We start from the raw sequence: 14,792 nt of genomic DNA, 5'->3' as shown, positions 1-14,792 counted from the left end.
TTCCTCTCTTTCTCTCCTTCCTTCCTCTCTTTCTCTCCTTCCTTCCTCTCTTTCTCTCCTTCCTTCCTCTCTTTCTCTCCTTCCTTCCTCTCTTTCTCTCCTTCCTTCCTCTCTTTCTCTCCTTCCCCCCCCCCCATCTTTCATTTATAAGATGTCATTGTGCAATTGCACCCACCAGTTCTACAAAGTAAACTTCATCCCCTCCGTTCCAACGTCCTAGTCCTTCCTATATATTATCTAATCCAGCGCTCTGCGGCACTAGATAGAAATGCCACCGCGGACCCTCTGACTTCCTGCCCGGTGATGTGGCTGCTCACAGTGGGGAGGACTGCAAAACTGGCACAGATAGGGGTGGATTGTTACAACGGTGGGGGGGGGGGGGTGCGTGGACCTGTATGTTGCAGCATCTGAGGGTCTGGTGTGCAGTGCCCCCCCCCCATACAAGTGAAGGGCTGACGCATCTCTGTAATCTGTCCTCGTGTAAACGTGTGGCTTTCCCTTTACGACTAATCGTGTTACAGCTTCCGGATTAGCATAGGTTTTATAGGTGGACATTAGTCTTTGGATGCTGTTGATGGATCCGTACTGGGGAAACGTCTTCGCTAATTGACTAAACCTTCTCTTTCTGCAGGCGGGTAAACATCAGGAATACGAACAGAAGCTGCTTCAGGAACTCTACAAACTCAATCCTAATTTCTTACAGTTGTCTACGGGTACAGTTGACAAGAACAAAAACAAAGTAACGCCCCTGCAGAGGTACGATGTGTAATTAGCGGCGCGGCGTGATCGCTTTCCCGTCTGCATGTCTCTGCTGCCCGTGTCATGTGGTTTGAACACGTCACTTGGGGTCATTTGTGTGTTTTTAATTATTACTGTATGAATTTATTTATCGAATTGCACTTTTGAGCGACTTGCGAATTCACGGTGTCCATCTATTTTCATCGCAAATACCCGGAAAACGTATAAAGTTGTGCAATTTTGAGCAGCTTAATACATTGGATAGTGTGATGGAATGGGATTGTCAATACTGTACTGCTCCTTTAAGAGTTTTATGATGGGCATTGTATACAGCAGTGGTGCCACACTGGCATCTGCAGGCCATCAGTGGTATTACATAATTATAATTTTTTAAGGACTTGTTTCCCAACCATTGTCCTATGTAACTTGGTTGAGGGTCTGCCCTCAGTAGGCATAAAAAAGTTTTTGGGGTTTCTCTGAAGCGGAAAAAATTAGCAGGCTCCTCAATGGCACATAGGTGTGGGATCATGCAAAATCTCGCTCCCTATATTCAGGCAGATATAGCGTTGCTTTAGGAAAACTGGATGACCATTCACATAAGAGGCTGTGTTAGGCATGCGAGTCTTAAGGCCCTCTTATAAACGAGCGCCGATCAACCATACAGCAATAATCAGAATGTATGGAAACGATCAATTGTTGATACGATCGTTAGGTCCCCATTCTTTTGCATCTTTTCGGCAGCACATGACCTTTTTTCAAGAGGAGATGCGTTACCGACAGGCGGGCGTTTTTCAAGCTGCATTGAAAGGTCCGATCAGCCATCGATCGAGCGATCGCCTGATCATTGGTCCGTGTTAAAGGGCCATACCTCCGGTAAAGCTTTATAGAGCTTGAGTGTCTCTTCTGAAATGCAGTCCGGTCACCTTGGGGCGACTGTTAATAGTGAATACAATAAACTGATTACATGCCAGATTCTTGGAGCTGACGACGCCCTGAGAACACCCTCTCGCCCTCAAGGTCACATTTTCTGCATCTGCTCATTCAGGTGGTTAAAATGATTTTCCAAAAAGGGCCTGCAACAAAACTAAGTATGTAGGTTTAGCTTTAAAAAACAAAGCAATAAAACAACTCTGCTTTCTTTTAACTTGTACTGATATTTTTCTTCTCCATTCACACTGAAAGATACAGCGATTTTTTTTTTGATTTTTTTTATTGATTTTTTTTTTTTTTTCCTCCCTCCTTTGAATCTGTTTGCGGTTTATCTGCGCTTAGCTTCTACCTGAGCTCCCAAGATGCACTGCTCTCTGCAAATGCAACCAGATGGATTTTTATCATTTAGCTTTCTGTCTGAACGGAGAATAAATCTTCATATCCTGACAAAGCACAATGAGAAGTGAAGCTTTGGAAAAAAAATTCTCATTTAAAGGGTAACTAAACTTTCAAAAAACTTCTGACATGTCAAAAGTTTTGATCGGTGGGGGTCCGAGCGCTGAGATACCCACCGGTTGCTAAAATGAAGCGGTAGAAGTGCTCATGGGAGTAACGTGCTACTGCGTTTTGGGATTGGCTTTCCTTGGAAAACCGAACGAGCGTTGTACAGTCATAGACTTTCTATTGAGACCGTACACCACTCCGGGGAAAGCCGATCAAAAACGAAGCGGCACAGCGCTCACCCGAACACTTCTGCCGCTTCGTTTTAACGATTTGTGCTCGGACCCCCACCAATCAAAACTTCTGACAAAGTTTAAAAAAAAAAAAAAGTTTTACTTCCCCTTTAACCCCTTAAGGACGCAGCCTAGTTTGGGCCTTAAGGCTCAGAGCCCATTTTTCAAATCTGACATATTTCACTTTATATGGTAATAACGTCGGAATGCTTAAACCTATCCAAGCGATTCTGAGATTGTTTTCTCGTGACACTTTGGGCTTCATGTTTGTGGTAAAATTTGGTCGATATATTCAGTCTTTATTTGTGAAAAATTGCAAAATTTAGAGAAAATTTACAAAAAATAGCATTTTTCAGAATTTAAATGTATCTGCTTGAAAAACAGACGGTTATACCACCAAAAATAGTTACTAGTTCACATTTCCCATATGTCTACTTTAGATTGGCATCGTTTTTTGAACATTATTTTATTTTTCTTGGACGTTACAAGGCTTAGAACATAAACAGCAATTTCTCAAATTCTTAAGAAAATTTCAAAAGCCTTTTTTTGAAGGTGCCAGTTCAGTTCTGAAGTGGATTTGAGGGGCCTATGTATTAGAAACCCCCATAAAACACCCCATTTTAAAAACTAGACCCCTCAAAGTATTCAAAACAGCATATAGAAAGTTTTTTAACCCTTCAGGCATTTCACAGGAATTAAAGCAAAGTGGAAATGAAATTTGCAAATTTAATTTTTTCTGCTGACTTTCAATTTTATTCAATTTTTTTTTAGTAACAGAGAAGGTTTTACCAGAGAAATACTACTAAATATGTATTGTCCAGATTCTGCAGTTTTTAGAAATGTCCCACATGTGGCCCTACTGCGCTCGTGGACTAAAACACAAGCCCTAGAAGCAAAGAAGCACCTAGTGCATTTTGAGGCCTCTTTTTTATTAGAATATATTTTAGGCAGCATGCCAGGTTTGGAGAGGTGTTGAGGTATCAAAACAATGGAAACCCACCAGAAGTGACCCCATTTTGGAAATTACACCCCTCAAGGAATTCATTTATGGTTTTTGTTATCATTTTGACCGCACAGTTTTTTCACAGCACCTATTTGAATTGGGCTGTGAAATGAAAAAAATGATATTTTTTCCAATAAGATGTCATTTTTGATCAAAATTTCTTATTTTCACAGGGAACAACATACCCCATTTTGTTGCCCAATTTGTCCTTAGTGCGGCAATACCCCATTTGTGGTGATAAACTGCCGTTTGGGCCCATGGGAGGGCTCAGACGGAAAGGAGCGCTATGTGTTTGTTGGAGTCCAGATTTTGCTGGATTGGTTTTCGGGTGCCATGTCGCATTTGCAGAGGCCCAGAGGTATCAAAGCAATGGAAACCAACCAGAAGTGACCCCATTTTGGAAACTACACCCCTCAAGGAATTCATTTATGGTTTTTGTTATCATTTTGACTGCACAGTTTTTTCACAGCATCTATTTGAATTGGGCTGTGAAATGAAAAAAATGATATTTTTTCCAATAAGATGTCATTTTTTATCAAAATTTCTTATTTTCACAGGGAACAACATACCCCATTTTGTTGCCCAATTTGTCCATAGTGCGGCAATACCCCATTTGTGGTGATAAACTGCCGTTTGGGCCCATGGGAGGACTCAGAAGGAAAGGAGCGCTATGTGTTTGTTGGAGTCCAGATTTTGCTGGATTGGTTTTCGGGTGCCATGTCGCATTTGCAGAGGCCCAGAGGTATCAAAACAATGGAAACCCACCAGAAGTGACCCCATTTTGGAAACTACACCCCTCAAGGAATTCATTTATGGTTTTTGTTATCATTTTGACCGCACAGGTTTTTCACAGCACCTATTTGAATTGGGCTGTGAAATTTAAAAAATGATATTTTTTCCAATAAGATGTCATTTTTGATCAAAATTTCTTATTTTCACAAGGAACAACATACCCCATTTTGTTGCCCAATTTGTCCTTAGTGCGGCAATACCCCATTTGTGGTGATAAACTGCCGTTTGGGCCCATGGGAGGGCTCAGAAGAAAAGGACCACCATTTGGCCTACTGGAGCTTTTCTGGTGCTAAGTCATGTATGCAGAAGCCCCTGAGGTACCAGTACAGTTGAAACCCCCGAGAAGTGACCCCATTTTAAAAACTACACCCCTTAAGACATTCATCTAGAGGTGTAGTGAGCATTTTGACCCCACAGGTACTGTGTAAAAGATAATGCGCAGCAGATGGTGCAGTGTGAGATTTGCAATTTTATATATATATATGGCATGTCAGTGTCCGATATAGTGTGCCCAGCATGCGCCACCGGAGATATACACCCCTTAAATTGTAATGTGGGTTCTCCTGGGTACGGCAATACCCTACATGTGGCTGTTATCAGCTGCCTGGGCATACGGCAGGGCTCAGAAGGGAAAGATGAGGGGGATAAGCTGTGCGGAGTGCATCAGGGTAAATTAAAAATCAAGGGATGTATGATACATTTTAAAACAATCTTTTATACAGAGCTCTGGTTTTTCGAGACACGTGTCACATTGGTATATTGTGTTCTTCCTTATCCCCCTCTTATAGCAGACTCTGCACCTCTTTTGACTCTTTCCCTTTCCACCGGTTTGGGGAACCTCTCCTGGAAAGTGTTGCCCTGGTACGATGCGTGTGGCCTCGCTTCCAGAAGTACTGGGTGCCCCCCCTTCCTGGTCCCTAAAGATTAGATCTTGAAATTCCAGGAAAGTTCCCCTCTGGCCTGAACATCGACGTAGCACGTACACATTGTACAATGCCATCTGTATGATGTGCCCGGCCAGCTTCTTATACCACACCGCATGGCGCTGTAGGGCTTCAGGACTTGATTTGACAAGTCCATCCCTCCCATGTACCTATTGTAGTCCAGGATGCAGTCTGGTTTGGGGGTGGCCTTTCCTTCATATATCCTAAATCTGTAGGTATACCCTGATGCCCTCTCGCAGCTTATACATCTTCACGCCATACCTTGCCCTCTTACCTGGCAGGTACTGGCGGAATTGAACCCTCCCTTTAAAATGTACCAGGGACTCATCAATAGAAAAACACTTCTCGGGGGTGTATGCTTGGGAAAACCGGGCACTGGAACGGTCTAATAGGGGTCTCCGTTTATCCAAACGGTCAAAACTGGGGTCATCTCGGGGTGGGCACGGCTCATTATCAGTAGTATAATGTAAGAAGCGAAGTATTGCCTCATTTATTTATTTTTTTAGGTTCCAGTTCATTTCTGAAGTTGCTTTGAGGGGCCCATATATTAGACACCCCTATCAAACACCCCATTTTAGAAACTAGACCCCTCAAAGTATTCACAACAGCATTTAGAAAGTTTATGAACCCTTTAGGTGTTTCACAGAAATTTAGAGCAAAGTAGAGGTGAAATTTACTCTTTTTATACCATTTTTTTTATAACACAAAAGGATTTATCAGAGAAACACAAATTAATACGTATTGCCCGGATTCTGCAGTTTAGAGAAATATCCCACATGTGGCCCTAGTGCGGTAATGGACTGAAGCACCGGCCTCCGAAGCAAAGGAGCACCTAGCGGATTTTGAGCCCTCTTTTTTATTAGGCACCATGTCCGGTTTGAAGAGGTCTTGTGGTGCCAAAACATTGGAAACCCCCCAAAAGTGACCCCAATTTGGAAACTAGACCCCTTGAGGAATCCATTGTAGTTTTCTTGGGGTGCATGCGGCTTTTTGATCAGTTTTTATTCCATTTTTAGGTGGCGTGGTGACTAATAAACAGCAATTCTACTATTGTTTTTGTATACTTTTTTTTTTACAGCGTTCACCGTGCGCTATAAATGACATATTCACTTTATTCTGCGGGGCGATACGATCACGTCGATACCAGATGTTTATAGTTTTTTTTGATGTCTTATGGCGTTTGCACAATAAAATACGTTTTGTAAACAATCATTCACTTTTTGTGTTACCTTATTCTAAGCGCCAGAACGTTTTTATTTTTCAATCAATAAAGCCGTGCGAGGACTTATTTTTTGCGTAACGAACTGTAGTTTCGATCAGGACCATTTTTCGGTACATGCGACTTTTTGATCTCTTTTTATTCCATTTTTTGGGAGGTGAAGTGACCAAAGAATTGTGATTGTGGTACGGTTTATCAATATATTTTTTTACGGCGTTCACCGTGCGGGATAAATAACAAAATAATTTTGTAGTTCAGGCCGTTACGGACGCGGCGATACCAATTATGTATAGTTTATTTGTTTGTTTATATATTTTTATTAATAATAAAGGACTGATAAGGGAAAAAGTGGGACTTTTACTTTTATTACTTTTAAAACTTTTATTTTCTTATTTTTACACATCTTTTTTTTACTTTTTTTTTACTTTATTACTTTGTCCCACTAGGGGACATGAGGGCAGGAGGCCCTGATCGCTATTCTAATACACTGCACTACATGCGTAGTGCAGTGTATTAGAACTGTCAGCTACTCACTGACAGCAAGCATAGTGGGTCCTGACGTTGTCAGGACCCACTAGGCTTCCGTCTATGGCATAGCCGGACGCCATTGTTTGGTGTCCGGTTGCCATAGTCACCATCGCCGGCCGCTATCGTGTAGCAGGCCGGCGATGGCGGATTAACCCCTAAGAAGCCGCGATCGCTATTGAACGCGGCTTCTGAGGGGTTAATCGGCGGGGGAGCTCCGCGATCGGTCCCGGCACATTGAGCAGTGATAGTCTGCTGTCGGAAACAGCAGCTATCACAGCTCATGAACGCGCCCCGCGCGAACGGCGCCGTGTTTACTCCATGACCTACTATTAGGTCACTGAGCGCGAACGCTACAGTTAGCATGACCTAATAGTAGGTCATGGAGCGTTAAGGGGTTAAGCAGCCGCTAATACATAGAGGAGTTGCATACACAGACAAGACCCCCACTTGGATGCGGTATAGTGGGACAGTTACGATATCCGCAGAAGACGGGGCTGTCACTTTAGCCATGGAATAGTTGTCGGAGTTCCCGGATTATTTTCCAGGGAAAGGTCATTTTGCTTTGCAGTTGGTTCAATAATTCTTGCTCGTTGCCAATCAATGCCTCTGTTTAGCGCCCCCTATATTTCCTAATGCAAATTTTATCACCCGGGGACATTACCCTTCAGACAGTCCTGTGTACACTTTAGGCATGACGTCTCTACTCCTCGGCACGGATGCAGTGTGAGGGTTGCGCAAAACGCCACTGCTACATCCGCCTCCGACCAGCTGCTTCTTTGTGTAGTTGAAGGGTCAGCTTTTCGTTGCGTGTCGTACATGATTTCTATTAGTTGCACGTCGTCCACCCCCAAATAGATTCTCATAGGAATTCTCACTTTATTGGATTTGCCGTCACGTAGAAGATACAGGGAGAACACATAGTGAAATGCCTTTTAATCCGACCTTTGATAATCCAGAATATCTGATAATCCGGCGCTTGTTTCTTGTACAGAACTGCAATATAATGTGGAATTGAAGCAGCGAGAAACGATTAAAAAAATAATTTTGATTAAAATCAAAGCGACAGATGTTTTTACATTTCGGTTGTGTCTGTGCCTTTGCGAGTGAGTTTGTGTCGCCGTCCAATTATCCAGAATATCTGATAATCCAGCATCCCATTACAGCTTATTTAAAAGAACTTTATTTTGTGTGTGTGTGCTTTCAGATCAACAGCACAGAGTATTTCAGTGTGATAAGGGGCAGGGCTGTATGTGACGAGGGCATTATGTGAGGCGGCCAACGAAGACTAGGGACAAGACTTAGATTGAGAGGAGCGGGGTCTCTACCAGCAGCACAGAGTATTTCAGGAGCGGGCCAGTGTCCATTCCAGGGCTGTTTGTAACAGGAGCAGTGTCATGTGAGGAGGGCAATGACGACCAATAAGAAATCTTAGACTAAGAATGAAAGATGCAGGGTGTCTTCCAGCAGCACAGAGAATTTCAGCAGTTGGGTGTGACTTTTTGTTGGGTTGGAGTGTACTAATGATGGTGGAGATGAAGGGGCGTTGGTGTGGGAGTGAAATGGATTTAAGTGGTTGAGCAGAGACTGGAGATTGGGTAGAAGGGAGGAGATTACTTCAGCAGCACAGAGTATTTCTGCAGGACCGCCTGACCTTGCGAGATCTCTAGTTGTTTGTTCTTTACAATCCTGTGACGTGACGGTCGCTCCACAATCGCCGCTCAGGACTTCTGAGACTTTTTTTTGTTCTTTTCCTTTTTTTTTTTTTATATAACTTTTAATGTTTTTGCTTTATCTTTCCACATTTTAGTTTAATTTCTTCATCACAATTTTTTTTTTCTTTCCTCTTTTTTGTATCTTTTTTTTTTTTTTTTTTCCCCCTATTTTAATTTATTTTTAGACCCAACAGTAATAACAAAGACGCCTGGCCATTATTACAGAGTTCAAGCAGATCCACCAATGGTTTAACACTGGAACACAGAAAATCGCCTCCTATATTAGACAATGGCCTAGATCCCGACGGTCCAGACTCAGACTTTGGGTAATTCAGCTGCCTTTTCCTTTTGGGGGTGGTTTGCATTTCTTATAAATCACCCCCCCCCCCCCTCGATTTCCTGTCTGTCTCCTGGTCGTCTTCCATCTTGTCTTGTCCCACCTGTTCCTTGTGACCTCATTCCACTTCTTCAGTGACTCTGTGGGTGACACTTTCCCATGTACCCGATTACGATATATGGAGGTGATAGAGGGGCGCTCACCAGACCTGGACTATGGTAACCCATTGAATTTAATGGCCTCCCTTTTAAATTGCATTACGCTGCAGGGAGAAAATAATATCAATGGGTGATGTGTAATTCTTCCTTTATCCTGAAGGGGAGCTGTAGTGGAAAATGATCATTCTTTACTCAGTAATAAAAAGATCCCAGACGCCCACCTATGAGCTAGTTGACAGCGAAAGCATCTGATAATCAAGGGTTGTCCAAATTGGCATACTCGGGCACCGATATAGTGCTATAAGAGATTGACAGCTGCCACCCTGCGGGAGCGGGGAGAACCCCGATCCCAGCGGTTTAATCCTTGTGATGCAGCCATCAATAGCGATCACAGCATCACAAAGGTGGCGGGGCTGCCTTTGCCCCCTGATCGTCAACCCTGGGATTAGTGATCACCGGGGATGACTGTTTTAAGGCACAGTTCTGGGGCCCAACCAAGGCCCAATAGAGAGATCCTGAGCTAATCCTTTTTAGGACATACCGGAATATATTTAATAATCCGATGCGTTGTAAGGAAAAAATATATTTAAAAGTAAATTTCAATTGGTTTAATACAAAATTGTTAACGAAAAAAAGATGCAAAAAAAAACAAACAATGTAATAAAAAATAAATGATCTAAAAAAACTAAAATAAAATCCACCCTTACATCGCACCGTATAAGGCGGGATTCACACGACCGGGTCGGGTCCGAGCCCGAGTGCCGGCCGGTAAAATCGGCCATTCTGCCCGGCCGGTTTGCATAAAGTTATGCATCCGTGCCGGGCCGGGCAGATCCGGACAGTGACATCAGCGGCAGCTCCTGAAGGGGAATCCCCATGTGTTCGGGGATTCCGCTTCAGGAGTTTCCCCTGATGTCACTGCCCAGATATGGACAGAGACATCAAGCGCTCTGTCCAGGAGCGGAATCCCCGAACACACGGGGATTCCGCTCCTTCAAGGAGCTAAAGTGCGGCTAGCACATAGCAGAGCGGGGAGATACCTCCCTGCTCTGCTATAGTGGCGTCGCTGCAGTAGTAGCAGCCGCCAGCGGCAGCAGCTGCTGCTACTAGCGGCGCCATCTAAGGTGTCGCCGAGCCAGGGTGCTTTTAACAAGCAGGGGAAGGGAGCCAGCGCAGCGCTCCCTCCACCTGCTGTACACCCCGGCCCTGCAACACAGTGTGCAGCGATGCCATTCGTCAGAATGGCATCAACTCCTCCTCCTCACATGCACTCTGCGCTGTGAGGAGGAGGAGATAGAGCGCAAGCCACGGGAAACCCGGCCATCACTCGGAACACATTCCGGTGATGGCCGTGTAATACCCGGCCCCATAGACTTCTATGGGAGCCGGGCGGCCGGGTGCCCGGGCAAAGATAGAGCATGTCCTATTTTTTGACGGCCGGATTTTCCGGCCGTCAAAAAATCGGTCGTGTGAATAGCCCCATTAGGGGTCTATCATTCCTAATGCAGCCGGGTGCCGGCCGATTTATGAACGGCCGGCACCCGGACGGGAAACCCTGCCGTGTGAATGAGGCCTTAGATTTTGTCTACAGTGATCGGCAACGATCGATTCCTACGATGAGATTACCGTTTTTTTGATTCATGACTTTCTGACCCGTTTTCTTTAATGTCCCTTTTCTTCGCTCTAGTTGTAGCTTCCCCTATTGAAGTAGTTTTTTTGGTTTTACTATAGTCCCCCCCCACACCACCTGACCGTTTTTCACACCTTGTCGCTTAAAAATCCTGTTTTTCGCAAATTTTTAGGCTGTTTTGGGATGCCGCAGAGCATAATGTTTCCAATTTTGGCAGGGTCATAGAGGACGATACAAGGTACGTAGCTGGATGATTCTTTTTTTTTTTTTCCTCATCTATTACCCCGAGACTGAGAGATTTCTTGGTCGCATGCTTCATAAAATAAAACATTCTGCTGGCTGTCAGTGAATGGGAACGTTCTTTACATCCTGAGGCCGAACAGCACATGACCAGGAAAGGGTTTTCACACAGATGCACAGCTCGTTACATGACGGAGCTCTGATGCACTGTAGCAAGCCCTGCACCTGTGTCAGCTGGACTAAGTGAAGCCAACTTTCAGCCTTTGAATGTAAACAATGAATCCCTCCATTCACTGATATCAAGCAGAGATCTTGAATACGATGAGGAATTTATGAGGTTGTCGAAGGTTTCATTATGTAACGGTGGCGATGCTTTTGTGACACGTACTGCTTTGTATTTAAATTTTTTACCCTTTCAAGATCTCTGCTTGCTGTTAGTATATGGGAACATTTTTGTTTACATGCAGAAGCTGAAAACCTGTCTTTATCATGTGAAGCTCACACAAGTGCCCGGCTCGTTACATGACAGAGCTCTGATACACTGTAACAAGCCAATCACCTGTGTCAACTGGACTAGATCCAGGTCCCTTTTCAGCCTCTAATGGAAACCGTGAATGTTTCCATTCACTGACAGCAAATTGTGATAAACTGAAACTTAGTATGTATTGGAAAGTGGCAGGACTTTCATTATACAATGATTACACAGGTTGTCCAAGATTAGAAAAACATGGCTGACGACTTCCAAAAACAGCGCCACACCAGTCCGCTGGTTGTGTGTGGTATTGCAGTTCAGCCCAATCCAATGAAGCAGAGATGCAAACCCCATGGACAGGCATAGCGCTTTTTTTTGGAAAGCAAGCAGCCATGTTTTTCTAATCCTTGGCAACCTCCCTAAACTCAGGGTTATTTGCATCTTATAAAGTGATGACGTATCGCTAGGCTATGCCGTCACTTTGTGATCGGTGGGGTCCGACCTCTGTGACCCCCACTGATCCGATGAATGAAGTAGCTGGGTCCCCTTCTAAATCTTTCCGTGCATGCGGCGCTCCAGCCACCTGGCTGTGCAAGGACTGCAGCGCGGCCCCATTCACTCGAACTGGTCCGTGCTGCAGCCCCTTCACTGCCGGAGCAGCGCTACGACCCCCTTCTCTCTAAGGATCGTGGGGGTCCCAAAGGTCAGACCCTCACCGATCATAAAGTAATGGCATAGCCTAGCAATATACCTTCACTTTGAGATGCGAATACCGCTGTAATTTACAGTAAAGTCCGTGTTAGCCGCTTCCTCCTCGTAACCACTTCTTCCTCTTCTTCCTCTCCTGCATTACGTGTCTGCGCTGGAAGATCTCACACTGAAGATTATCATCAGCAACCTCCGGTCTTATTGTTTGCACCGTTCTTAAAGGGGGTTGTCCAGAATTAGAAAAACATCAGCGCCACCCCCTGTCCACTGGCTGTGTATGGTATTGCAGCTCAACCCACCTCAAAGTAGCTGAGCTGCAATACCAGACGCAAGCCGTGGACAGGCGTGGCGCTGTTTCTGGAAGAAAGCCGCCATGGTTTTTTTATCTTGAACTACCTCTTGCACCATGCAGCCTATATGGAAGACTTTTTGGAGCCCTATAATTGGTGCCGACTAACCCGGTAGGTGCCGGGAGCGCTGCTCTTGTAGTATCAGGGCAGTCTATGTCCTTCTGTTATATCTCGTGTGCCATTCGATGTTTACCTCTTACCCGACCCTTTGGTGACGCTCCTATGAAGCCGGACCATTCAATTTTGGATTTCTTCTGCTTTCCTGGAAAATAGAGGGAGGGGGACGAGGACGAGTGTCTGATAGAACTTATTTTGTACCTTTTTTATTTTATTTTTTGCACATCATTGATCATTTCTAGTGTCTCCTGTATGGGGGCATCTGAATTACAGATTATCAGAATTTCTGGATTAAAGGAGCAGTCGGTTGCGGACAGTCAAGTCTTTGTGGGAAGACTTTGGCACTTGTGCAGTGATGACTTTAACTCCATGAGTTTGAGGTTTTTTTGTTGAATTGTTTAGGATGAAAAATAAACCCGGTTCAGTAAAAAAAAAAAATGTCATGTACATTCAATTGGTTCTTAGTAACTTCACTTGTAATTATATTAACTTTTTAGATCTGTGTCTTAGGTTATATTCACACGGTGCAGTTATTTAGTATTTATTTTTTTTCCACAAAATTTGCGCAAAAAACTATTTGACGGTGCCATGTGAATACATTGCAGACGGGAAAAGATCAACATTTCAGTTTAAATCTACCTTAAACCCGCTATGCTGAATTTGTACCGATTTCACGTTGTGTTCTCCATTCACATCCAAAGCTGCTTTCAAGAAAGGGTCTCCCTTAGAAACACAACAGATGAGCTCCACCCTACTGTCAGACATGTGACCTAACGGCTTGACTGTCACCTGACCTCCCATAATGCACTGGTAATAGGAAAGCCGAAAGAGTTGAGCTTTAGATGTGACCGGAGAACGAAACCTTGTGTCAATCAGTACAAGATGAGAAAAGCAAACCATTTACTGAGCAGATTAACTTTGTTGATTTTAAAACCATCTTAAAGTTTTTTTTTTTTTCCTTTTAAATGTGATCGTACATTAGTTATGTCTAAGAATCATTGTGATGATGTCATTTCTTCCCGGAACGGTTGGCATTTTTGTCGTCTTTGTATGTGGTCGACCCCAACACTGTTGATACCCGGTCTCGTTATGGCCATTATAGGAATATTCACCCATAAATCGTGTCTCCTGGGCTGTGACTATGTTGCCTATCCCGGCCTTTTATGTTGCTTTTATGTTGTAACCGCGTCGTTATTTTATTTTTCAGTTCTGTCGACAAATCATCGGAGTCGTTGAGTATAGGAAACGGCGACAACTTGCAACAGGTGAGTGAAAACGGGCTGAAGAGATACCTATAGTTAGGCCTCAGGCACACCAACACATCTGGAATACAGTGCCGTAGACCACTAGGGACGCAGAGGTTTAACGTATTATGGAGGAACTCTTCCCTAGCAGCATTGCTTCTAGAGTAGAATGCAGTGCCACACGGTAAATTGTCTTCTCCAAAACCGCCGCTCCGTACACAACCAGAAATATTTCTTCGCTATTGCACCGTTTCCACCTTGTCTTGGTGGTTTTATGTCCTGAAGCTGCATTTTCTCCTTTGGGAGGAGCCTAAAACCAGTCTGTGTCACATGGGGAGGCAGTCTACTGTATAGCAGCTACAACTTCCTGTTACTACTGCAGCACAGGCATCCAGTTTGGAGCTTGTATGTTCTCACCATGTTTGTTAGTTTCCTCCCATACTCCAAAAACATACAGATTATTTGGGGACGGGGGGGGTGATTGGGGACAATCTCTGTACAGCACTACGGAATGTATTGGCGCTATATAAGCAACCGGAAATCCAAGATATATATTTTTGTTTTTTATCTTCTATCAAATAGATCTGACTTGGCTTTTATGTTTGTGTTTTTTCTCCACAGATATTACCAAGCGACACCCCGTCACCTCCGCCAGGTTTATCAAAACCCAACCCCACCGTCCCCATCAGTTCAGCCAATCACAGCGCAAGGTCTCCTTTCGAGGACGCCATGACAGAATCACAGTCTCTGTTTTCGGACAACTTTAGGCACCCTAACCCCATACCCAGTGGTCTCCCTACGTTTTCCAGTTCCCCACAGACGTCCAGCGAATGGCCCACAGCTCCAGAACCCCCAAGTCTCTTCACGTCAGGTAACTTACGTCCGTTTCCTCTTCAATATAAAGCCTCGGCACAATGGGGGGGGGACGACAACCCA

At 44.2% G+C, this 14,792-nt stretch overlaps 1 protein-coding gene across 6 annotated transcripts in view; it reads left to right on the top strand.

Moving 5' to 3' along the window:
- The window catches only part of CNOT4 (CCR4-NOT transcription complex subunit 4), a 63,815-nt gene that overhangs the window by 33,566 nt on the left and 15,457 nt on the right, over positions 1-14,792 (top strand). For 2 of the 6 annotated variants that reach the window (XM_075855848.1, XM_075855844.1), the window contains exons 7-11: positions 632-756; positions 8,786-8,926; positions 10,898-10,963; positions 13,820-13,877; positions 14,478-14,727. In XM_075855848.1, the coding sequence (XP_075711963.1) occupies positions 632-756; positions 8,786-8,926; positions 10,898-10,963; positions 13,820-13,877; positions 14,478-14,727 (640 nt within the window). The remainder of the gene's footprint in view (positions 1-631; positions 757-8,785; positions 8,927-10,897; positions 10,964-13,819; positions 13,878-14,477; positions 14,728-14,792) is intronic. The other 4 variants (XM_075855849.1, XM_075855847.1, XM_075855846.1 and 1 more) reach the window with 3 other exon arrangements.

This window comes from Rhinoderma darwinii, chromosome 3, assembly GCF_050947455.1.
Source record: "Rhinoderma darwinii isolate aRhiDar2 chromosome 3, aRhiDar2.hap1, whole genome shotgun sequence".
In the NCBI taxonomy this organism is placed as follows: Eukaryota; Metazoa; Chordata; class Amphibia; order Anura; family Rhinodermatidae; genus Rhinoderma; species Rhinoderma darwinii.
This window is presented reverse-complemented; position numbering and strand designations above follow the sequence as displayed.